The sequence below is a fragment of the Monosiga brevicollis genome, genomic scaffold (genome assembly GCF_000002865.3).
Source record: "Monosiga brevicollis MX1 MONBRscaffold_28 genomic scaffold, whole genome shotgun sequence".
In the NCBI taxonomy this organism is placed as follows: Eukaryota; class Choanoflagellata; order Craspedida; family Salpingoecidae; genus Monosiga; species Monosiga brevicollis.
Window position 1 is genome coordinate 181,053 of NW_001865065.1, and position 24,265 is coordinate 205,317.

The following is a 24,265-nucleotide window of genomic DNA, read 5'->3' on the forward strand; positions in this document are numbered from 1 at the left end:
TCTTTTTGTGCGCCCCCCTTTTTTTTTTCCCCTAAATTTTTTTGGGGGGGGGGGGGGGGGGGCGGGGACACGAGTCTCAGTGTTCAATGTTCAGTCAGTGAAAATGTGGGATTTTTTGGAGGAGTGTGGTGGCGATCGCGATCATTAGCAGTTGGTTTATATGTAATAATATGCGACTCATCAACTTGGTGGAAGAGTCGGTGACGGGGAGGGGGGTTGTCCGCAGGGATGCATTCGAGCCGAATCCGCTATGGTCGCATGCCAAGTCCCCCAAGCGCCTCTGCAACCATGGGGGGTTCGCTTCGACGGTCTCGCCTGGGGCCCGCCTGCTCCCCTCGTCCCTGGCTCTTCTGCCATTTTTTTTCCCCGTGTTTTTTTTTTCCTCCCAACATGGTCTTATGGAAGGAGGCTCCCTTGTCGATCTTCTTCCATAGGAGCAATCGAGTCCGCCGAGGTAGGGTGTGGGGTTTTGAACAATTTTTTTGTACATTTTACGAAGCAATGCATTATATAGAGGATTTTTAACTCCGTCGATTTGGTGATGAGTGCTAGCTCAACAGGCGCAGGAAGGCTCGCAGCCTGAAGCAACTTGCAGCCCGTAGCCGCTCGCGTTCGCGTTCGCATGGCCAACGCCTGGGAATAACCAATCTTCGTCGACAGTTTGAGATGCGATCCCAAAACGAGACGACTCTTCGACAAAGTTGTATTGCGGAGATGTAGCCAACAGTTTGGCATTTCCTCCTGCCTCTCATTCCCATTTTTCCCACCCAATGTGACGATGCTATCACACATGACGTAAACAATCGCGATATCTTTGACGCTAGATTTTACTTTCGGTGGAGCCGAATTCCTCAAGAGCTTCCTCTTGGACACATTATGCGTGGACGATCTGACACGCTCTCTGTCCGAGACTCGAGACTTCCACGTGCACAACATCTGACAGGCTTGGACCGTGGGGTGTGACAGTCTTGACTGTCGCAACACATGGTCCCTGTTCTTCTGTACTGCTGTGTGCGATATTGCAAGGTCCTGGTGTTTCGGCATTCGCGCCTTACACAGGCCATGTTCCCAGCCTTTCGGTTGTCAAGCGAGCTAGTGCTCCTCACCATTTTACCCATTAACTTTTTACAGCTCGACGTGATCCAAGTTTGCGCATTGCGATGCACACGAACAATTTGGTGGGTTGGAATAAATAGCAATCAACTTCAACAGACACGGACAGCAACGCTCAGGGCCCAGCCCCCAATGCAACACGGTTTCAAGCACGATGGTTGATGTAGGCACGCGCGCGGCGCGCCTCGTCTAGCGCATCGCTCATTTGCTGCAGTTGTCGGCGTCGGCCTCCATTCGGCGTCAGTACGTTGTTCACAAACCTGGGCCAGCAAAAGCATCCAAGCATGAGTCCGTGACGCCGCCCCAGACACAGAACGACTAAGCCGCCGAGCCTGCAACGTACCCTTCCGAGTCATAGGCCGAGTTGCGGCCCGGAGTCATGGTGTTAGCGGGCCGCATAGACGTTTCATCAGCCCAGGCCATGCGCGTCTGTGGGTCCAGGCGGTTTCGCTTCTTGTCGGTGAAGGACATGTTCGCTACCAACATGACCGAGTGAGTCATGCAGTGGGGCGCTTGAGTCGGTATGCGAGTAGGTTGACTGACAAAAGGACTCGAGCTCCCTGCGGGTTGGACGGCGGGCCTTACCTTGGGTGCGGGGCTCGCCCGTAAAAATGTTAAAGTCGCACTCTTCGTTGGCGTGATGGGCATGCATGGTGGAGCCACTGCTCAAGGCTGAGGTATACATTAGATCGGGCTCGTCCTGTGTCGTATCTGGTCCGCTAATCGGCCCTCGCTGTGGCACCAACTCCTCATGATGCAGCACATGATATGGTTCGGCGCCATTTGGGACGTGCGGGGGGTGATGGGATTGCTGCGCAAGCAGGGCTTGTTGTTGTTGGGCCTGCAATTGGCGTTGTTGCTGCAGGTAGTGCTGTTGTTGCTGCTGCAAGTACTGTTGCCGCTGGTGCGCTTGTTCGCGTTCTTGTTGCAGACGACTCGTCTCTGCCGCCACCAGGCTTGCGTTGAGTTCATCTCGATAACGATCGGACGCCCGATAGGTTCGCGACGACGACATGTGCAAATCATCCCCCTCTCCCTCTTCTTCGGCCGCCAAACCAAGGGTCGTATCCCGTGTGCTGGGATGGGTTGGACCATGGTGCGTGGCACTCGTGGCGCGCCCGGGTGTGGTCGCCACACGCACAGGCAACTGCGAAGCGCGGGCTAAAGACGACACGGCACAACCGAGAACACCGGCAGAGATGAGGCCACGTCCACATGGCACATGTGGGCTGCGACACTTGCGGGTTCACATACGAGGTGCAGTGGCAGCGCGCGTGCTGCCATTCGTGTTGGCGTTGGCATTGTGACTTGCCGCCAAACTGGTCGGCACTTGCATTCTAACCCAAGGAAACCAGTTGGTGGGCATTCAACAGCTTGAGAAAGAAGACACATGGTGGTTTGAGTTGGACGCGGGCGAACGTACGGCATGCGCTCAAGCTGTCGCTTGAGGTGTTGATTCTCAGTCTGCAAGCGTTTGTGATCCGCATTCAACTGTAACAGTTCCAACTACAGGCATGCAACCACCCCCGGTGAGTTTGTTTGAACAGTGGAAGTTCAGCATGCGACATGTGTCCTCGCAGTGGCACGTACTCGAAGTTGTTCATAGGCCTTGTTCAACTCTCGCTGTTGCGATGCTTCCTGATGACGAAGGTCCTGCACCTCGGCCACAGCATCTTGCAATTGGACCTTGACTTCGTCATGTTCACGCCGCAGCAGATCCAACGCGTGTTCAACGTCAGCCAACGATTTGCGAGCATCCGATGCACCCTGCTCAGCACTGCTTGTGCACAGGCGACAATGCAAATCCGTGTGAGCGCGTCACAAACCAACAACCCCGACCCCCCCCCCNCCCTCCTTCCAGGATAAGAATGGTCAAAACAAACACAAAAACATAGAAATAAAGAACGAAACAACTCTATCAAACACCCAAGCAAGCATGAACGTGAGGGGCCACGTACGCTTCCTTGTCACGGTTTAATAGGCGTAGGCTGGCCTCGAGCTGCTCAATTCGAGCATGGGCTGCTTGCAGGTGCTCCAGAGGCACGCGGTCCGACGGTGAAGCATCTGCTGGCGCAGACGCTTGAGGGGCCGGTGCTGCCGGCTGAGAGGCGTGGGATATTTGCGACTCATGAAGCTGGCGCTGTCAAAGAAATCGTCCAGTTGGCACCAAGGGGTTAGTTGTGGAGCTTGATAAAACTTGGGAGAGATGAGTCAGGCAGGCAGCTGGGTTCGTCAGGACCAACCGAAAGGTCTTCATGCTCGTGCACCAAAGCTGCCAGAACGCGATCCTTGGCTTCCTGGTGGGCAATGAGCTCATCTAGCAGGGCCTCGGCCTCCAAGCGAGCTGATCGTTCACCTGGGTAGGCCCGGTCATGGTTAATGAGGGCTGGCAAAGGTAGGTGGAAACCCAACGCATCAATCGCGGGCGTGCGGCATGTACCTTCAAGGGTACGCTGGAGAATGGTGCTCTGTTCCTCGGCTTCTTCCAATTGCTGAAGTGTTTGGTTATGCAGCGCTTTGAGTGATTCCGTGCCCTGATGCACCGCGCAGATGAGGCCAAGGCGGCATTTGTACGATGCAGACTCATCAAAAGCAGCAAGCCGAGAGCCATATATTTGAGAGTGCAACAATAACACATGACTAGCTTGTTGGTAAAAAACAAACAAACAAGCAAACAAGCAAACAAACAAACACAGCAGCCAAAACAGACATACGGTTTGCGAAGCACGGTAGTCGTCTTCTTCATCGAGCAAATCCATCTGACGCTTGTGCCGCAAGGTTGCCAGCTCTGTGCGCAAATGAAGAACCTCGGTTTGCAGCTGCCATACCTGGGTAGCCTACCAGGTGCGGACATGGAGGGTTAGGACCTGAACAGTGGGCAAAGCACGAAGCCTGCGTGCTACCACCATTCAGGAGCAACACGATCACCAACCTCACGACTAGGCTCAGCTTGGGGCTGGGTGTTCACGGTGGCCGAGGTAAACTCTACACGCGTGGCTGTACGCAGGGGGCTGTGGTGCGTCGGGGCAGTGGGTGGGCTTGCATCCGACCCGTTCAAGTTGATTGTTGGTGCTTGAGCAGGTTTCAGAGGGGCCGGTGCGGAGGGATGCGCGGACACTCGCTGGGCGGTTGCTTCAGAGCTTTTGTCTGGCTCAGAATCGGACCGGGCCGCGTTGGCCTGTCTGGCCTCGACGCGCACCTCTACCTGGTTGGCATTTGACTCTGGTTCAGAGTCGGTGTCCAAGTCCATATCGCGAGGCGCGTTCGAGTCTGAATGGTGGTGCTCTTCGGTGTCAAGGTCGCTTGCTGATGCGTGAACGGCAGACCAATCACGTGGGCCAGACACCAGTTGGCGACCAGCCGGCAAGCTGGGCGCGTGCGTGGGCTGACCAGGTGCGCTGGACCCAGTGGTAGGGACTAGCTCGGGCTTGGTCTCTGAATGACGGCTAACAGGAGCATGGCGTGAAGTATGGGTGGCTGGCTCTCCATTGGAGACGTCCGCGCTAATCATGGTGCTTTGCAAGGGGTAATTCTGACTGGAGCGTAGCATGGTGTCAAGGGAGTGACGCATGTTATCGCTGGCATTGCTGTGCAGCTGTGCCAGTTGTTGTTGATGTCGCCGCAGCTGAGCGTCAAAGTCAGCGTCCTGACGAGCGTGTGCCGACTGCAATCCGGCGAGGGACTTGGCCATGGGGCTCGGATCTGTGGCCCGAGGGCGACGAGGTGGTGTGCTATTGGCCAACGCGGCTTGGCGGGTGACATCAGCATTCTGCGCGCCGCTGGCTTCAGCTCGAACGTGGCTCGGTTCGGGATCAGACGGCGTGTCCTGAGTTGCGGAATTCTGTGAGGCTGCGAGGCTGCGTGCGGCCATATTGATGCGGCGCAGCTTGTCACGGAGCGTCTCAAGAGTACTGAGGCGCAGGTCAATCGAGTCGGTCTCGACTGGATCGTCACTTGGCTCGGGCTCCTGAAGACTTGTGAATGTCAAAGAACGCCGCACCGTGCTTGGGCTGTTTGCCTGCAAAACGCGATCAAGGTCCGACTCTTCGCCCTGTGCGGCCGTAGACCTTTGCGAGTTTGCCATGCTGCCTTTTCTCTGAGCTACTGGTACATCCAGCGATCACCAGTGTAGCTGGGCAGAGTGCGCACCGCGCACACAACTTCTGCACCAGTCTCACAGAAAGAACAATATGGGCTTAAAAAAAAAAAAAACAGAAACAAGTGTTGTTCAAGGATACGAGGAGGCAGGGAGAGTAGAAAATATCGGCGTCCTGCAGATGATCTGTTCTTCACACGGCGGCAGCAGCAGCAGCAGCAGCAGCAGCAGCAGCAGCAGCAGCAGCAGCAGAGGGAGGACACCGAATAATGAGAGAGAGCGAGAGAGAGAGAGAGCGAGAGAGAGAGAGAGAGAGAGAGAGATTTTATAACGGTTGATGCTGAAGCTTGTACCATTTAACGGTGCACAACATCTGTTCTACATCAGCGCAAGAATCACGGGAGGCTGAAGGTTGACATTCCTTTGAATCTCTCTTCGTTGTGACGCAGACAAAAAGGATTCTCTGACGGGAGTGCACTGACTACTATGCTTCTCTGCATCTGCCTTGATTTCTTCGTTGCGATGATTTAGACGTTGACCTTACTCTCTGATCAATACCACAACCATGGTGATCCTCTCTGCTGGCTACACTGTCCACGAGGCACTTTTCTGACCACAAAAGCGCGCAAAAGGAGCAAATTGCAAGCTCTTGTTGCGGCGGTGGTGTGCGGCCTGCCCGACCGGTGTGGCTTTCACTTGCTCGACCACTGCAGAGGCCAAGGGCAGAACGCAGGCAAGGAGGTTCCAGTGCAATTCTTTCCGGGGGGTCCTTGCATTGACCCGTCACCGGTGGTTTGTAGGCAGAACAGGACGAGGGCGATTTTGTTGTTGCGCGGCACTCGGCGGCCATGGCGATGGGCCGGATCAGCATGCGCCGCGTCGTGCGCGCTCTCGTGGTTCTGGTCGTGTTGGGCTTTGCGGGCAAGGTGCTGTTGGACATGAATAGCGAGCCCGAGGGCCTCGAGGCCCGGATCGCGCAGGATCTCAGCCCAGAAGACCGCAAGCGTGCCCTTGATCCGGGGCGTGACCGCTCTCAATACCCCGGTCAAGCCCACTGGCGCATGCACGGCATTTTGGGCCTCAAGCCCGATGGCACTCCGGGTTTGCCGCCCAAACCGTGCCCGACCAACTACAACATGGCCCAGGAGCTGTCCAACAACGGCTTCTTTGGCCGCCTCAGTGACTGTCTGCCCCTGGATCGCAACATTACTGATGCTCGCCACAAGCTCTGTGCAAGGGTACAATACGACCTCGACACGCTTCCAGAGACGTCAGTGGTCTTTGTCTTTTACGACGAGTGGCTGACCGTTCTCATGCGTTCCGTACACAGCGTTCTAAATCGCACCCCGCCCCAACTCCTGCGCGAGATCATCCTGGTGGACGACGGCAGCAGCAAGCCCTGGCTTCAGAAACCGCTGGAAGACTACATCAAGCTGCTGCCCAAGGTCCGACTCATCCGCAACGGCCAACGACTGGGCCTTGTCAAGGCGCGTCTGGCCGGCATCCGCGCGGCCACCGCTGAAACTTTTACTGTCCTGGACAGTCACATTGAGGTCGAGGAGGGATGGTGTGAACCCCTCATGGCGCGCATCAAGGGCGATCGCCGTCGCATGCTCATGCCTCAGATTGACGGTGTTGATCAGGAAACCTTTGAGCCCCTGGTGGGTGGCATTGGCTGCTCGCTGGGCTTCTTGTGGAACCTGATTGAGCACGCCATCCCAATTCAGCCAAAGGACCAGGCTCTGCGCAACTCGCCCATCGACGCCGTGCGCTCCCCTACCATGGCAGGTGGCCTCTTCACGGCCAATCGCGACTACTTTTTGGAGCTTGGCGGCTACGATGATCAGTTTGGCTTCTGGGGCACAGAAAACCTCGAGCTCTCGTTCCGTCTCTGGCAATGCGGGGGTTTCTTGGAGTGCATGCCTTGCAGTCGCATCCACCACATCTTCCGCAAGGGTGGGCACGCCTATTCCCTGCCACAGGGGCACGTGGCCAAGAACAAACTACGAACCGCGGCCGTCTGGATGGACGACTACGCCTTTATTGTTCACGAAGCGTTGGGTATCAAGCCCGAGCAACTCGAGCAGATGGGGGACATCAGCGACATGTTGGAGCTTCGTGATCGCCTGCAGTGCAAAAACTTTGACTGGTACCTCAAGAACGTGTACCCAGAAAGCATCATTACCGATCGTGCGGACATCAAGGCCTTGGGCATGATCAAGAATCCGGCCAGCAATCAGTGCCTGGACACGCTGCAAAAGTCTTGGGCCGACTCGCCCGTGGGGGTGTACGGATGCCACGGTCAAGGTTCTCAGCGCTTCCTCACGCTGTCCAAGACCCACGAGATTCGCCCTGTGGCCAACCTTGAGCTCTGCCTCACCTCCCGACTCACCATCACCTGGTGCGAGGCCAGCCGTGATGCCAAGTTTGAGTTTACTCCGGCTGGGCTGGTGCAGAACAAGCACAATGGCCGGTGCTTGCGTGTGGACGAGACCCCCAAACTGGCCTTTGCTGACTGTGACGAGAACGATGCCCGGCAAAAGTGGATCTTCCCAGACGAATCGCCGCCCCGAGTTTAGAGCCTTGAACATCATGTAAAATGATTTTGCCCCAATGATCACACGTGCATTGCCACGCCAGGTCTTGAATGTTGGAAGATTTCCGAGTTGATGAACATTTTACGCTGACTTGTTGGCACAATGCTCGCTCTTTGCTACCACACCTGAAAGCCATCCATCCGTCCCTTGTTCTTTGTCCATCAGTCCCTTGTTCTTTGTGCTCCCTTAAAAACCGGCCTTCATAAGCCAGGCTCAAGGGGGATGGGGAACAAACCGCTACAAAACCAAATTTCGAGTCAGGGGGTCAGGCATCGAAAAAAATTAGTCTGCTTGAGTCTGCTCGAGTCTCTTTGGAGACTCATAGTTTTCTGTAGACAAAAGAGGAAAACTGGAGAGAGAGAGAGAGAGAGAGAGTGTGTGTGTGTGTGTGTGAGGGCAGCCCGGATCTGATACGGCAGGATCAAGCCCTGTCCAGAGCCACTGGTTCAGTGCGTCACGGAAGGCAGTTTGCGAAGAGAGCTAGTGGTATTTGCGGGCGCCTTTCTCGTCACTGGCGCCATGTCCACGTTTGTGAGGTAGGTCCCAATGCCATCGACCCTTCGACCACCTTGTGCGACCGAGCAGAGCTCACCATCCCTTGACCAACGACCTCCTCTGACGCTGTGATCTCCATGTAACCTTGCTGCTCTTGTAGCGCCGACAAGCAGTATCGACTGCTCTACGCGCAGCAGTCCCTGGAGGCCACTGCCACTGCGGAACACCCTCTGGTTCGTATTATTATTTTTTTTTTTTTTGGGTAACTCACACAAGAAGGAGCAAGTGACTGGCGACAACTTTACCCTCATGTCATCATCGCTTGTCTTGCTTTGGCTGATGGATAGCTCGTGAAATCAGCCGCGCCTGCTGCCGGCAAAAAGAATTCAGAAAGCGCTCCGAGTGCGTCCCTGTGTTGCAACCTGCTTCTCATGTGCCGCCTCCATCGCCGCAACGATCCGCCTCTCCTCGCTCGTCTCAATATCTTCCTCAACTCACATGGGGCACGCATTTGATCACCATACAACTGGCGATGTCACGCAACAGGCTCCACCGTGAGCGATCCCTTGTCTAGCCCAGCAGAGCAAAGCTTTGTGGACCCTTTGACCGCTGGTTCGTCGTCTTGACCCCTTCTGCATGCAACAACGCCGGGTGGCGTGAAGATGCCCATGTCCAACTCACTTGGAATACCTGTGTCTGGGTTGGTTTGGGCCTTCGACCTCCCTTCAGGTCAACGCGAGCACGACGGTGATGACGATCTGGCTGCAGCTGTGGAGCGTCAGCTCAACCTGCACGAAACCCATGAAGCCCAGCTTGATGATACCTTTGAGCCTTGGGAGGTGCGTGTGTCGTCAGCGTGTGCTAGTGGGTGCATCCGCGCCCCACTGCCTTACACCACCCTCATTGTGACTTTTTGCCCTAACGTCTTTTAGGCTCGCAAGCCAAGCATCCTGAGCCGCTACACAACCAATGAAAAGTTGTCCATCGTCAGCTCGTTCCTCGGGCCCGGTACCACCATCACGCGCAAGGACTTGCCAGAAAACTCGGTGCGCTCGACTGCGTGAAGATTGGAGCGTCCCACTCATGTTCCCGTCGAAACCGACCAGCGCGTCACCTGGTTCTAACCCTCTGCATTCTGTGTCATCCCGATCATCCCGATCATCCCGATCATCTTTTTTCCGACAGATGCAAAGCCGTCTGGATGAGCTGGAAGACGATGATAACAGCTCACCTCAGCGCATGCAGGACCTGTCCCAGCAAGACTACATCAATCGCATCGATCAACTCAAGACGGAGCTCAAAAACGCCTGGGCCAACGAGCTGCGCGTGCGCTCTCTCAAGATTGTGATTCAGGTGCGTGACAAGCTGCGTCTTGGCTTGTGTAAGCATAGCCACATCGCTCAATGACCCCTCTTCATGCGGCTGCACAGTGTGCCAAGATGCTTTCGGATGTGTCCGTGGCCAAGTTCTATCCCAGCCAGTTTGTGCTGATTACGGACATTTTGGACACCTTTGGCAACTTGGTCTTTGATCGTCTCCTGGTCAAGGCCGAGCAGTGCTCCCGTGGTACTCGGCTCCAGCCCGGCTTTACCCCTGACATGGTTGGTCCCCATTGTTCCCTGCAGCACGACCGTCTTTTTTTTTTTTTTTTTTGTGAAGGTTTTTTCCTTTTGTGGCCGGTTTCCTCTTGTCGGCTTTGGCTCATAAAACTCCTGTACTGGTTCGGGACTCGACCACTTGCAGGTGCCACGCATCTCGCGCGAAATTTGCAAAAACTGGTTCTTCAAAATTGCTTCAATCCGCGAGCTGCTGCCTCGTATCTATGTGGAGGCCGCGCTCTTGCGCAACCGCCGTTTCATGGGACTCCATCACATCGAGGAGACGCTCATTCGCCTGGCGCGCCAAACGCGTGGCATTGCTGACCCCTTGGTGGCAATCTACACCCGCTGCTACCTGTGTCGCGTGGGCATGTCTCTCATGCCTCAGCTTCGTGGCTACCTTCTGGAGATGTTTCACGACACCGTTTCATGCTTCAAACAGTTTACCTCGCCCAGTGTCAAGGTGAGCTTCCCTGCCCCTACGGCCGCTTGCCCACCCTTTGTTGGACTTGATGCTCACAAGCGATCGGGTCGTGCTGTGGCTTGCGCCTCCTTTTTGCTCACATCTTCTCTTTTGTGTGCCCGACCAGAACCTGTGCCAGATGCAAATGCTGGATCGCCCCACGTATCTTAATCTCTATGTGCCGGCAGTGGATTGGATCCTGCAATGTGTGGCGTACCGCTCGACCCGCGATGTGTTTGATTCTGTTCTAGCCTCGGGCTCAGATTCGGAGGCCAGCTCTGTGGTTCTCAACGCCATCATGTCCTCTTTTCCGCCCGAGATGATTGCGCAAGGGTACGTACAAAAGCCTCGGCTACTCTCAGACCCGCACGCCCGCACACGCGAATCAACATGGCCAAGGAGAGCAGCAATGCCTTTGTTCCATGCCTTTTGGGGCGTCGCCTGGCTCTCATCTTTCCTTTCTTTTCCATCGGGCTCGGCAGGGCGGAGGAATTTATCCAGCGCATTCAGGCCTCACCAACCACTGGTCTCAAGCATCACCATCTCTATCGATCCCTGGGCGTTTCTTTGACGTTTTGCCCACCAGAGGAGAACATCCGACGTGCCATTCTCAACCAGGTGGGTGTGACTGCTGGTCGTGGTTTCAGGTTGCAAAGTGTGATGCGCTCGGCCAGTTGCGTTTGGCCTGATCTATCCGCTCGTCTAGGTGTGGGAGTCCATTCGTAGTCTGGAGGATCCCGCCGACTACATGGCTTGCGCCGAGGTTTGGATCGAGTATCCTGTCAAGTACTTTGGAACCCGTGAAGTCAATGTTCTGCTCGGCGACGTCATTGCCCACGTCCAGCCAGATCGCGCGTTTGAGAATCTGTACCCGCAGCTTCAATCCATGTTGATCAAGGTCATTGGTCACCAGACCTCGTTCAGGTCAGTCATGTTTGCTTGCTACATTGACGAGCGAGCCTCTCGCTGGTGCTCACTCTGTTTGGATGCCGGCTTGGTGATGGGTGGGCAGCGAGATATTTGCCATGGACAACTTTATGACGTTTTTGGACCTGTTTCAGAAAGAAGATGTGCGTGTTGAGGTTGCCAAGTCGGTGCTGCGCGCCTTTTCAAGTCAGAGCTCGTCCCAAAAGCTGAACAACACGGTCACCGTCAATGCCATCATGTATCTCGCCAAGGTGAGCAAGCCGCCCAAGCCGTGGATCTCCACATTGCCCTTTGCACTGGACTCACTCGTCGCTGGGGCTGTAGATCCTGCACGACTCGCTGTCGGCAACCTCACTGGAAGATGACCGCCGTGATGTGACGGCGCTGCTGGTGGCTTTTGTGAACGCCGTTGATTTTGGCAAGCAATTTGAGCAGACGCTCCAGTTTTACGTTGATGCACGATCCAACTTCAGGTACTCTCTCATCGCCATGTGCGTGAGCTATCGGCATTTACACGCGGGCTAACCTGGGCCCCCTCTACCCCACCTTTTTTTAGCAATTTGGACGCAGTTATGGTGGTCCTGGTCCACTGTGTCAACAACCTGATGATGCGCACGCTGCAAGCGGTGGCCGGTAACCACAATCGCAAGTCTGGCCAGTTTGTGCGTTCATGCGCTGCCTTCAACTACATTACCGTCCCATCCATCAAGGATCCCATTGAGCGTCTGCGCCTCTTTGTTCTGTCTGGCTCTACTGCTGTCACCAATCAAGCTCTGGCTCAAGCTGATGAATTCTTCACCACTTGCGTCAACTTTGTGCGCGACATTCCCCCCGAAGTGATGGTATGTAGTCCAACGCCGAAACAGAGTACGGCACCCTCGCTTGCAAACTTGGTTTTTCTTGTATCAAAGCTTACCTCATTGATTCTTGATGTCCTCGGGCTTTTAGCGCAACGGAGAGCTTTCGGATATTTCGGAATTCTTAACGCCTGTGCTCTTGAATCTCCTCAGCGCACTCCTCATGGTGCCAGATAACCCCGAATTGGAGCCGCTGGCAGTGCTCAAGGGCCTACTAAAGGTCCTTGCTGAGATTGACTGGTACGTGTCACAGAACCAACCAACCTGGATGATGCAGGGTTGGGAGTTTTGGAGACGGGGTGGGGTGGGAGTTGCAACTATGAGCGTGGGATGCTCAGTATTCATAATCAATGCCTGTAGGCGACCGGGAAGCACATGCAAGTTGGAAGTATACGCAGCCAGCTTGAGCCTTTTGCAAGCATATGCGCAGCGCCAACTGTTGTACAAACCGGCCGGCGGTATGTGTTTGTCACGCTCTTCTTACGTGGGCGCGCGCCCGACTGACTCTGGTCGGCCGCCCGTTCAGCGTTATCTTACTTTGTCGATGTGCCATGGTCGTGCTATCACCAGTCGAGGCCAACGATGACCTGTATGGCGGCAACAGCAAGTACTTGAAGGCGATCGAGACCATGACGCAGGGCGTGTTGCAGGAGATTGAAGGAGGCTTGGCCGCCATGCAAAGCCAGCTGGCACAGGCGGAGCTGCGCGCCACCATTGCGGCCGACGTCTTTACACGGTTTGTCGTGTCTATCTGGCGCCCTTTGCTTGATAGCGTCTACTCCATTAATTATCCTTGCTTTCTTTTCTTTTTCTGATTTGTACGCTCATGTGCATGTAACGCAGTCTGACCACCGGAACCGACTTTACGCAATCGCCCGACATGCTGGGCGTGTGCCACCGGCTGTATCAAATTGCTTCATCGGGAACGGAAGCGACGGTGCGCCTTGCTTGCAACAAGGATTCTGCATTCAACTCTTGCTGCGTCATTTATTTGACCTTGTCTTTGCGGTTTGGATAGGAAACGGCTCAAAAGACCATCAAGGAAACCCAGGCGCCTGGTGTGGAGGATCTGCGCAAGGTTTGCTTAGGCGAGGGTTCCTTTGAGGTGTAGGCTCTGTTGTTGTGTCGCTGCTCTGCATTCTGCTTTGCAGCCTTTCCATGCATCATGCAATCATGTGCATGCATGATGGACGCCTTGTCGTCAATTCAATTTTTATATTTCAGCACTGAGGCACAACGATAAGATTTGAAGAGAACCAAAATTTTGACTCAGATTTTTTGTTTGTAACGGTTCGTTGACGGTTACAGGATTTTTTTTTTTCAACTCAATCTTTGAATCTTGTGTCAAGAGTTTGCTTTCTCTGCTCACCCGGCTGGTGAGAGCCATGGCGGCGCCTCGTTCGTCACGGGCAGTGGAGCCTGGCTTGTACCTGGCTCAGACCGCACGCTTGCATCATGCACCGTCGGCCATTCGTTTGGGCGCCTGTGAGGCATGTCGGTACCTGCGCACACACCCAGACGAGGTAACTCGGCGCGCTGTGTTCCGCGGCCCGGAACATCGGTGCTCCCGTGAGCGACTCCAAACCTTTGATCGTTATGAGTAAGTCTGTCTTCTTGCTGCTGGTGTCATTTGTGGTGATGCCGGCGGCTAAGGTGGTCTAGTTGTCCTGGGCATCGATCGCAGAGCTTTGTCTGTGCGGCTGGCTGACCCTTCGCTTATGTGTGGCCTAGCTACGAGTTTTACTTGTACACGGGCGCCAATCGTCGAGAGCAGACGCGGTTGCCTGTGCCTCGGGCGCAAAACGCATACACGGAGTTGCAAGCGCGAGCTGCGGGGTGCAGAGCCCTCGTGCATGCCGAGGAGGGTCGACGCCAGCTCCAGGAGCACGAGCACTCACGCTGCGCTGCGTTGCGCGATGGCTGGGCCCACACGGCCGGGGAGCACGCACGCGAGCCACGCCGTCGCCAACTGGCTGGGTTGGAGAATGCAGCACGGTACGACATGCTCATTGGAAACGAGAATTCAGTGTGGAGACGGAACCATTATTAAACTTGTTTTGTGTGTCTGGTGTTTCTGAGCCAAAGACGTTGAGTCTCTCCCCGCTTGCACTCACGGGGTACATCATGATTGTGTTTGGGCACGTTTGGCAGCGGTCAGTTGAGGCATGGGTTTGGCGTGGCCCAGGGCACGGGGCGATCGGGTCTTGATGCCTACCGGCACGCCAAATACCAAACGCTGGCCTTTGGCTACAATGAACCTCCAAGCTATAGGTGATTCTACTCCCTTCAAGAAGGCGCTGAGCGCCACGTTACTCGTGACTTGAAACAAAGTGCAGGTTGTTGTCGTTTTCTCCCTTTTACTGTGCCGACCAATTGACGCATATTCACTGAAAGTGACCGGCCAAATCAAGGCAAGGGCAAGCACTCAAAAGCAGAGAAGGAGAAAGAAGAGAGAAAAAAAACGATGTTGCACGCAACGGCATACGGTCTCAAGCTCTGAAGGACAAAGCCTTGAAACCGGGCCGAGAAGATGATTTGGTATTGAAAAAAAAGGGAGTTTCTCTGTCTCAGAGTAAGCTCCGTTGAGTTAACGGCCAGCGGCGCTGAAGAGCACGACTGGCCGTCAATCGCATTACTTTGCGGTGACAAACATCCTGGTACGCAGCTCCGCTCGGCGCGGGAAAATGGGTCACACCACAATGAGCCTCACCATTTTGCTGAGCCAAATCCAACCCCCATCCTTTACAACCCTCGAAAGAAGAAGTAAAGAAATGGTGGAAGGAATGGAAAAGCAAAACTGAGCGGTGAGTCACACTGAGATGCGAGTCCAAGTGCCCGGCTTCTTTGCGACCAAGCTGGTATCAGAGGTGGGCCAACGACGGCTGGCACTCTCTGCCACGGGTCCGGAGACTTTCCCCAAAGCCAGATTGATGAAGAGACCGCCGAAACGTCTCTTCCGTATGTAGCTTCGACAGCGATTCTATATCACAAAGCGAAAGCCGTGCGGTGAGAACTACATGACCAAACGAGCCAAGAAGAAAGAAGGACAACAACCAAATCCCAACACACGAGTTCAGCATTAAGCAGAGCCTCCGCAAACCCCGCGGGGCAGGCGGTGTCGGCGCAGGGTGCCGTCAGTGGCACAACGTGTTCACAAACCTTGAGACAGAGAAAGTGACTCAGACCATGTGTGTGTGTGTGTGTGTGTGTGTGTGTGTGTGTTGGAAGCTGTGAAGAACAGATGGTAGCGCTTTTCACTTTGTGAGTTTTTGTATTGGTGAGGGCGGATTTTTGCCAGTTGTCAGTTGTTTGGGATGTGAAGCATTGTCAGCAAAAGTGTTAATTTGGCTCACTGGATTCGTGTTCTGTAATGACGGGAGAAGAACAAGACACGACGGCAGAACAACGCATCCACAAGAGAGCGACGACATGGCCAGCACGCTGGCACGGACACCTCGCCAGTGTGCTGGTGGGACAAGCAATGGTGCACGAGTCGACTAGTGGGATTAGATGAACAAGGGGCGCTGGTGTGTCGAGTTCCGGCCGGCAGTTGGGCCTGTACGGCTTGTGGGTGGCATGTCCTCCTCGCCATCCTCCAAGCCTTGCCACAGCGACTCTAATTGATAGTAGGACCGAGCCTCCGGAAGCATCATGTGGTACATGACGCGGCCTGGATCAAGTGGGAGAAGCGACGAACATCAGGCAACGGGCGAGGCAGAACGCGAGACAGCCAAGCCAGACCTTTCTGTCAGGAAGCATCCCACAAAATGTTTGGCACGTACCGGTAGCCACGATGCTCCAGTAGTCGTCGGCGTGACCAATGATCAGAGAAGAAAGCGGCGTGTTGCTACCCAAGCCTGCCGCCTCGCGATGCTACACGCCAGCAAAGAAGGACGCGGCCAAACCACGGTGAGACGGCCAACACAAGACAGACGATGCCAAATTGAAGGACGATAGTACTTACCCTGAGAGCGGCATCTTGTGCCAGGGCACGCAGGTGGCGCTTGGAGCGAGCTGACACAATGACCAAAAAGTCATAATCCTCTCGTCGTCGCCCACCCACTTCCAAGACAAAAATATCATCTATTGTCATGCGCGTGACGATCAAGAGCAAGCAGTGAGGCGCAGCCCAAGGTCAGGGAGGTGGGTACCGTGCCGCCCGTCTGGTCTTGCCCACTCTCATGTAGGAGCACAAAAGCACAGCACGGCACGAGGATACAACCACCAGAAGACACCGTTGGACACGTGGATGTAAAAAAACGAGTGCAGGGTAAACGGACCGCCCTTCATGTCGAGCGCGCTGCGTACGACATCTTCAACCTGCAACCCGCGTTCGCCTTCTTCCAAGCGCTCCAGCTCCCGCGTCAGCTCCCGGTCACTCAGTTGACCAGCTGAGTCGGCCTCGGCAGAGTCACCGGGTGTCTTCGTGTCGGGGTCGGCCAGCACCACTCGAACCACCTCCGAGTCAACCAAGTCTTCAATGCTCTCAAACTCAATGTTCTGTGTGCTCAAGCCCAGAGTCTGCATGTTGTGGCGGTCCGACCCGAGTCCAGCGACATCACTTGCAAAGGGAATGTCGTTGTCCTCTTCATCATCGTCCATGGACCAAATGATAGGTGCCCGCCGCGTGCTTGTGTCTGCATCTGTGGGAAGCTCTTCCAACGTGGTCTGCTGCGCGTTCACGACGCCTCGGCGATCTGGGTTGACACGAAAGGAGCTAGCAGGTCGACAAAGCTGCACAGGCGTCGCCAGGGGTCTTGCCACACGAGTCCAGCCGCCTAATCTGCCCCCAAGCGTACCCGCCTGTTGCCTCACACCTAACCGACCCACCGCCGCCGCCGCACTACCGGCCATCAGCCACAATCTCTCCCAGCTCGCCATGTGTGTGTGTGTGTGTGTGTATGTGTGTGTGTGTGTGTGTGTGTGTGTAAAGGTAAACGTGTGTGTGTGTGTGTGTGTGTTGGTCGACGTGCGCAGACATCAAAACGCTGACATTACAATATCAAGTCTGCCTCTTTAAAATTAATGTTTCTTCTGCGCCTGCCAAGCGGCGGCAATTTGCCAATTGCTGATGCCATTGCATTTGTTTTACACAACGAACGATTGATTACGTAGATAATCAAGCTTATGTAGATTTGTTAATTCTCATAGAGGTATCTTGTGAGGTTTAATATTTAGATGTTGTAGATGTCGTCATCCAGTTCTGATGGCGCTTGCTTCATGTTGTTGATGTTGTTTCCGCGTTAAACGCCAGAGTCTTTGCATCTGTTGTTCATGTTTTTGAATTAAAACTATGAGCTACTGTAGATTATAACATGTAAGCAGACTTAGAACTTGAGGTATATATTCAGGTTATTGTAGTATAGAACAATGTTTTATTCGATATAATTGAGGTTAGTGAAGCATTTGCAGGTCGGGGAGCTCTCTCTGTGCGCTCTCTCTCTCTCGCGCGCTCTCTCGCTTTCTCTGTGCGCGCTTCCACTCACGGAGCGCTGCATTTGTTTGCAAACACTGGCTCAGGCACTGAAGCTCGCCCTCGCCCTTGCTCTTGCTCTTGTTACTGGAAGAAAAAAGAACTCGGGTTCTCTTGTGGGACCAGGCTGTGACCATCGGCAGTTACCTTGGACGTGTCAAATAGCCACTGACGCCCAGACGCCAGCTCTTTCCGTCGCCGCGATCGTTTGCAGGTCAGTGTGCGGGTTCACTTCATGTGCAACGGCTCGCACAAAGCGCCCCCGCTTCGAAAACTCGACAAAGGGTCTGCACACCATTGACACCCCTGCCTTGTTCTTGTCTGCTTCCACTTAGATCTTCACTCACTGGGAGCATGGCTGGCCAAATGCCTCCGGAACGGGTGTGTGTCACGCCGTGCCACGACCCGTTGTCTGTGTTTGCCCTTGCGATGCAGCCTCCTTCTCCCGTGGCCTTCCCGACCGTCTTTGTCGTTGCCAAACGGACTCATGACCTTGATTTGGTGGGATTCGAACCCCTTGCTACTGGACCATGACAGCCCTTGTGTGCTGGCTGGATGACCAAGATTGGCATGCACAGTGGCAAATGGCAAGCACGGTGTGTACGGTTGTGCTAAACCTGCGAATTGTTGGACTGAATTGCGCCCCTTCTTAGCGGCGCACTTGAGTACCGCACTCGCTCAGCACACCCTCATTGCGTGTCCCACGTCCAGATACTTTGTCTTGACCCCCAGTGCGCTCAGCTACTTTGCCGATGTGGGTGGAAAGTATAAAGGTGTGCCGTCCTCCATGCGTTGTCTGGTCCTCACACCAGTGCCTATGTTTTGACCCATGCTCTGACGACGTACTCCATGGTTCAAACAGGCGCCATCCCTGTCAAGGGCGTGATCAGCATCGACGGTGTCCGACCCGGTGCTCCCATCGCTCAAGAGGCCTGCACCGTGGCGGCAAAGCGTCCGGTGGGGGACCACGCCATCAAGGTACAACAGGCCATCCTCTCATTACACGCCACAACTCTATCGCCATGCTCTGAATCAGCCAGCCCGTCCCGTGCTTTCAAGACTCATAATGTCCCGCGCCTCCCACTTTCCCCTTTTCAGATCACTGCCAAGGTAGACGGAAATTACCGCAGCTTTTATCTTGAAACGCCCAGTGACAAGGACTTTAGCATCTGGCTCAAGACTTTGCAAGCAGTCAAGGTTCGCTTTGGCACCAGCAGACGTCTCTATCTCGCAATTCGCTGCCCTTGATGACTGTTGGCAATTTGACGTGCAGCAACTTCTGCCTCACCTGATGTTTTTTTTTTTTTTTTTTTTTTTTTTTTTTTTTTTTTTTGTTTTCGATCCAGGATGGTAAAATTGGACAGGCCGGTGGAGCACAACAGTCCAGCAAAGCTGCTCCTGCGGTAGGTGCATCATCGAGCACTTTGCAATTTCTTGTGCACTCTCAGCCCTGCTGTCAGAACGTTATGCACCACCCTCAGCTTTTTCCTTCGTGCTTCTGGTCGCTTGCACCTGCAGGGCCCAACCCCGACACTCATTCCCAAATCAGAGCAAGCCGGTCGGCTCGATATTTCACGCCAGCCTTGGTGGAAGCCCAAGTGGACCGAAGAGCAAGCGGCACAGGTTCTGACTCAGGGTCCTGAGGGGGCCTTCTTCCTCACTGAGACCCCCAACAAGAAGCACTGCTTCACCGTCAACTTGCAGACAGGGAACAAGGTGGTCAAATTGATCCTCGTGTTTCGTAAGCAGGACGGTCGCAACTACTGGTGCCTAGGCTTGATGTTCTTCGAACACATCCTGGACTTTGTCATGCATTACTCTCGTCGGCCCATTAACCTCAAGGCCATCAACAAGCGCGTGAGTGTTCGTTCTTATCTACCACACTGGCGACGTCAAGCCTTTCCTCCCCTCTCCGTCTTTATCCCTTGTCTTTCTTGTCAAAAATCGCCAACGCATCGTTTCACGTGGCTGGAGTTTGCTTTCTCCTGACCTACAGATTGCGCTGAGCTTGGCCAATACCCGCGAAGCTCTGGCCAAGTTCAAAGCCGCGCAGCGCCGCAGTAGCTCCGGCACTAGCAGTCACAAGGCGTCAGTGTCCGACGATACGGAGGAGGCCCCAAAAGTGAAGCTTGGTCCAGAATTGGCTGCCATTGCCCAGTCCGTCAAAGAGATTGCCGGTCAGATAGAAAACTTGAGGACCGGTCTGGCTGAGCACGAAGCCAGCCTGTCCGACTTTGGTGAAAACATCAATTCCAGTCGAGTCTCGGCCGAGATCATCAACTCCACAGTCCTCCAAGCTTTGGAACACGCTCAGAGCCGCATCATTGATCAAGAGGAGCGCGTGGCCAACATGCAAGCACTCATAGATGCTGGCGACGTGTGTGCTCCAGACCCCATGATGGCTGACGCGGTTCGAGATCAGTTAGAGGCCGCTCGCAGTCAGGTTCAGGACGTTCAGCAACTCTTTGATGCCAATGCCAAGGCCCTTGAGGCTGCCCTTGCTCGCGCCGAAAGCATGGTGGAGAAAGCCAACCGGGCCGTCGAACCGGCCAAGGGCATGCTGCAACCGGTCAGCTACATGCTGGAGCTTGCTGAGAAGACTCTTGCCCAGGGGGGGCACCCCGGTGATGTGAAAGCCAACTCCTCTGTCATGCTAGACCAAGCCGCCAACACCCTGGAGCAGACTGGCCAAAGTCTAGAACAGGTCCGCGCTTGCCTCGAGGCAATTGATGGTCTTATGCAGATGGATTACAACGTCAACGAGGTCCTTGACGAGGTTGACGAGACACTGGACGACGTACTCGGTCCTGTACAGGGCGGTGAAGAGGGTGTTGATGCCCCCGTTGATGACATTTCTGCTTATGTGCAAGACAATGCGAGCGATGCTCCCGCCCCAGAGGCCAATGAGGTCCAGGGCCAGGAGGGGCATGGGGATGCGGGTGCAGATGATGACGATGACGATGATGACGTGATTGACATCATGTTGGGCGCGCCTTCCCGCCAACTTGACCCCAACAACGTACCAGCGGGGCAAATTGCTGACCCCACCTTGCACCAAGCCATGACATCGCTCTCCAAGGGTGACACTTATTCATTGGACGCCGATGAAGCTGCCAATGCGCGTGAGCAGGAACAACGCAAAGCAGCTGCGGTACGTCAGGCCCCGCCTGCGGCATTTCGCTGCTATATCTCAGTCTGTGTTTTTGTGAAAGGGTGCATCGCCTCAATGTTTCGATGCGTTTTGATTTTATTTCATTTGTTTTGTTTTTTTTCTTGTTTTTTTTTGCTTTTTTCTTTGTGGCGCACTCAGACGGCCCGAGTTGAGTCTGACGAGCGGGAGGTGAGGACATGGATTGAGGATTGCTTGCAGCGCGCTCTCGGCACCGAGCCCCTAGCCGAGACTTTGCATGATGGAGTTGTTCTTTGTGAGGTATGCGCCTGGTTTGGACCGTCAACTGCGCGAAAGTACCCGGGTATCTTTCTTTGCTCGCTCCTGGCATCGAAGTGAATTAGCACCTGTCTCTGACGCTTTGCGAGCTTGGCTAGGTTATGAATGCGTTGATGCCAGGCGCCGTCTCCCACATGAACCGCTCCAAAATGACATTTCAACAAATGGAAAACATCGGTTTTGCCTTGTCAGCCATGGCCAACTATGGACTGCGGGATGAGTACAGCTTCCAGACGGTTGATCTGTTTGAGCAGCAGAACATGCCTGGCGTCATCAATGCCCTGGTTCATCTCAAAAGCCTGGCGAGCTCGGTAAGTCAGAGTGCACTGCGGATTTCATCATGACTGGATTGGATGTATGAGCAGAATGCTTTCTCATGCTCCTTGTATTGGCCGGTGCCATGCAAAATAAATAAATAAATAAATCACAAATAGAAGGGATTTGTTCCTGAAACATTTGCCAGTAATACGGCCGCTGCTGCTGCTCACGTGGCGGACGAACGTGCGGCCGAGGCCGAGGCTGAGAACGTGGCACAGGCCAAGGTGGAGGCGGTCAAGGCCGCGCATGTGGCCGATGATCAAGCTGCCGAGGCTGCCGCCATGACACAAGCTGCTGCTGCTGCTCACGTGGCGGATGAGCGTGCGGCCGAGGCCGAGGCTGAGAATGTGGCACAGGCCAAGGTGGAGGCGGTCAAGGCCGCGCATGTGGCCGATGATCAAGCTGCCGAGGCTGCCGCCATGACACAAGCTGCTGCTGCTGCTCACGTGGCGGATGAGCGTGCGGCCGAGGCCGAGGCTGAGAACGTGGCACAGGCCAAGGTGGAGGCGGTCAAGGCCGCGCATGTGGCCGATGAGCAAGCTGCCACAGCGCAGCCATGACACAATTGCTGCTGCTGCTCACGTGGCGATGAGCGTGCGGAAGAGGCCGATGCCTGCAGAATGTGGCACAGCAAAGGTGGAGCTCGGTCAAGGCTGCTATCATGTTTCCGATGATCAAGCTGCCGAGGCTGCCGCCATGACACAAGCTGCTGCTGCTGCTCACGTGGCGGATGAGCGTGCGGCCGAGGCCGAGGCTGAGAACGTGGCACAGGCCAAGGTGGAGGCGGTCAAGGCCGCGCATGTGGCCGATGAGCAAGCTGCCACAGCGAGCACAACGTCATCAATTGGTGATTCAGGCCGTGGCATGAGCATGTCCGGTAAAAGTCTGCCTATGCCTGCAAAGTATCGTAGCAAATAAAAGCTCGGCATGGCCTCTATCATTGTTTCGTATTGTCCAGCGTCGATTGTAGTGATGGCCGGTTCAGCTTCTTTGACAATGCTGGCTACGCATCAATTAAACTTAGTTGCACACTTGTCTCCATTCACGCAGAACACTCGTGTGCTCTGCGCAGGATGTTTGAGCTACTCGTACCCATACTTGGCACGCACACACACACACACACACACACACACACACACACACACGCGCGCGCGCGCGCGTGAACAGCATCCACTCCACTTTTTCTCAGAATTCATTTATGTACTCACAGGACTCAAGACCAGGCGCCAAGCTGAGTTCTGAAGATCCGTTTTGCAACGGATTTCAGCGAGCTAGCTCTACGGCCAGCTGTACGATAAGTGCGAGAGCTGCACCCAGCAAGCACACGAGTACAGCTCGTTTTAACGTATCCTTGTGCAAGTAAGAGCTCAGTGCGTAGCCCAAAATAATTGCCGGGACAAGGCCAGCCGTAAGACAAGCGCCCACGTCGAATTGGATGACACCGGGCCTCAGGGTGACATAACTAATGGTGGCCGCTGTGGCAATGGGTAGCTGAATCACTTGAGCGCACCTTGGGGCATAAGAGACGCAAGGTCAGAAGCAACGCCGGACGTCTTTCAAAGCAGCATGCTTACAAAGTTGAGCTACGCACCCTAAGGCTTCTACGATATCGAGCTGCAGCATGACCAGGATGGGTAACAAGAGCACTGGCCCTGAGCTTCCCGTCCAAGCAGACCCAAACCCAACACCCAGTCCAATGACAACGAGCAACCAACGAGACCTGTACACATGCAAAACATTGTGATGATCCCGTTGAGACATATACACATCCGTGCGACAATGGGATTGGTGAGCGCGGCTCACTTGGTCCGAGCCAAAGCAGTTGAGTCCGGCTCTTGACCAGGACTAGCCAAGATGCCGTGAGATGGTGACACTGTTTCTGTTACTGAGGAAAGCTCCAGCACCTCATGTGATGCTACAAAATCTTGTGCCTGGTCTGGAGCGGCCGAGTTGTTGTTGGATGGCAACATTTCACTTGAGATCGCTTCGGAAGGGGTGTTTCGCCGTTGATGGCAATCACGATAGAGTGAAAAGACAGTGGTTAGCAGAATGCAGCCAAAGAGCACTGCCTTGATGGCTAGATCTGGCACGTAGGTCAACGTGAAAGCTCCCGCAAAGGCACCCTGCAATCCCATGATAAAGCGCGGGCAAGCATGCAGTGGAGCTTTGAGTAGCTGAGAAGGGAGGCAGAAAGGAGGAGAGAGCAAGGCTGATGCTTGGCTTCGACATACCGGCAAGGCCCCAAGGATGAGCCAGCTGGCCGTGTGCCAGTTGACGCCCACTTGCCATTGATAGACAAAACCACCGGTGATGCCGGCGAAAATGTAGGCAAACAAACACGATGCAATGGCTTCTTGAAGCTAGAAGTGGGTAGCAAGTGGTGGAGGGACGGCAGTGAGATAGCAAGAGTGTGGGCTCAACGGATATTACACGAGCGAATGTGTTCGTGCTTCTCACCTGAACTTCTGGCAGCTGAATGAGAGCTGGCAGCAAGATAATACCGCCAACACCTGAGAGCGAGCGAAACCAGAGTGGGTTTGCTGAGGCACAGGCTGAGGAGCACCCTTTGAAGGCGGTCAAACCAACCTATAGAGCCAATGAAAAGGCCAGAAGCAGCACCAATGCCTACAGCAGCTCCCAACACAGCTGCACTCGTCATGGCGTCGACATTCACTCTGAGATCCTTCCTCTCTGCGCGAATACCTCAAAGAGCCACCATGCGCGATCCGGCCCGGCCCCTGCAATAACTACCTTTTTCACATGCAGAAGCTCTATGTTTTTATAACCAACGTGTTAAAGTATTGTGACATTATCTGCATTTACCGGCAAAGGAATCTACGAAAAGGTGCTATTGCCACCCTTTTAACGTCAGCGGTTTTG

At 54.7% G+C, this 24,265-nt stretch overlaps 6 protein-coding genes across 6 annotated transcripts in view; 3 read left to right on the forward strand and 3 right to left on the reverse strand.

Annotated features, from left to right (window-relative positions):
- MONBRDRAFT_11315 (uncharacterized protein) overlaps positions 1-5,197 on the reverse strand; it is a gene marked incomplete at both ends in the record, with an annotated part of 5,879 nt that extends 682 nt beyond the window's left edge. The window contains 6 exons of the mRNA XM_001749168.1: positions 1,457-1,589; positions 1,699-2,274; positions 2,368-2,450; positions 3,072-3,253; positions 3,828-3,950; positions 4,046-5,197. Coding sequence (XP_001749220.1) covers positions 1,457-1,589; positions 1,699-2,274; positions 2,368-2,450; positions 3,072-3,253; positions 3,828-3,950; positions 4,046-5,197 — 2,249 coding nt within the window. The remainder of the gene's footprint in view (positions 1-1,456; positions 1,590-1,698; positions 2,275-2,367; positions 2,451-3,071; positions 3,254-3,827; positions 3,951-4,045) is intronic.
- A 628-nt stretch (positions 5,198-5,825) lies between these two features.
- MONBRDRAFT_38577 (uncharacterized protein) lies at positions 5,826-7,876 on the forward strand. Its single transcript, XM_001749083.1, has one exon. The coding sequence runs from the start codon at positions 6,058-6,060 to the stop codon at positions 7,786-7,788; it is 1,731 nt and encodes a 576-aa protein (XP_001749135.1). The 5' UTR covers positions 5,826-6,057; the 3' UTR covers positions 7,789-7,876.
- Positions 7,877-8,963: 1,087 nt separating this feature from the next.
- On the forward strand, positions 8,964-14,196 carry MONBRDRAFT_11317 (uncharacterized protein; the record flags this gene model as incomplete). The annotated part of the gene is made up of 14 exons (XM_001749084.1): positions 8,964-9,140; positions 9,234-9,347; positions 9,487-9,654; positions 9,732-9,902; positions 10,045-10,362; positions 10,490-10,695; positions 10,845-10,980; positions 11,069-11,286; positions 11,375-11,540; positions 11,614-11,762; positions 11,846-12,131; positions 12,238-12,386; positions 12,673-12,882; positions 13,878-14,196. The coding sequence occupies 14 exons, from the start codon at positions 8,964-8,966 to the stop codon at positions 14,194-14,196; spliced, it is 2,787 nt and encodes a 928-aa protein (XP_001749136.1).
- A 1,288-nt stretch (positions 14,197-15,484) lies between these two features.
- On the reverse strand, positions 15,485-17,068 carry MONBRDRAFT_33976 (uncharacterized protein). Its single transcript, XM_001749169.1, has 5 exons — positions 16,946-17,068; positions 16,427-16,843; positions 16,111-16,229; positions 15,929-16,019; positions 15,485-15,816 (listed from the first exon to the last, which is right to left on the reverse strand). Exons 1-5 carry the CDS (start codon positions 17,025-17,027, stop codon positions 15,653-15,655), a joined length of 873 nt encoding a protein of 290 aa, XP_001749221.1. The 5' UTR covers positions 17,028-17,068; the 3' UTR covers positions 15,485-15,652.
- A 786-nt stretch (positions 17,069-17,854) lies between these two features.
- MONBRDRAFT_33977 (uncharacterized protein) lies at positions 17,855-22,413 on the forward strand (the record flags this gene model as incomplete). Its single annotated transcript, XM_001749085.1, has 13 exons — positions 17,855-17,904; positions 17,955-18,000; positions 18,157-18,215; positions 18,331-18,392; positions 18,482-18,597; positions 18,718-18,816; positions 18,966-19,022; positions 19,138-19,476; positions 19,616-20,323; positions 20,363-20,770; positions 20,930-21,049; positions 21,166-21,378; positions 21,502-22,413. 13 exons carry the CDS (start codon positions 17,855-17,857, stop codon positions 21,943-21,945), a joined length of 2,721 nt encoding a protein of 906 aa, XP_001749137.1. The 3' UTR covers positions 21,946-22,413.
- A 771-nt stretch (positions 22,414-23,184) lies between these two features.
- Positions 23,185-24,265, reverse strand: part of MONBRDRAFT_28684 (uncharacterized protein) — a gene marked incomplete at both ends in the record, with an annotated part of 1,407 nt that continues 326 nt past the window's right edge. Inside the window, 3 exons of the mRNA XM_001749170.1 lie at positions 23,185-23,508; positions 23,617-23,745; positions 23,843-23,971. Coding sequence (XP_001749222.1) covers positions 23,185-23,508; positions 23,617-23,745; positions 23,843-23,971 — 582 coding nt within the window. The remainder of the gene's footprint in view (positions 23,509-23,616; positions 23,746-23,842; positions 23,972-24,265) is intronic.

Bases quoted from the DNA above. Each gene is read 5' to 3' on its own strand.
- MONBRDRAFT_38577 (XM_001749083.1), top strand. From the start codon at position 6,058: ATGGCGATGGGCCGGATCAGCATGCGCCGCGTCGTGCGCGCTCTCGTG.
- MONBRDRAFT_33976 (XM_001749169.1), bottom strand. From the start codon at position 17,027: ATGGCGAGCTGGGAGAGATTGTGGCTGATGGCCGGTAGTGCGGCGGCG. The intron at 16,844-16,945 runs GTACGCTTGGGG...GTGTCAACCCAG, and splicing joins AGGTGTGAGGCAACAGGCGG to ATCGCCGAGGCGTCGTGAAC. The intron at 15,817-15,928 runs GTACGTGCCAAA...CACTTGATCCAG, and splicing joins CTGGAGCATCGTGGCTACCG to GCCGCGTCATGTACCACATG.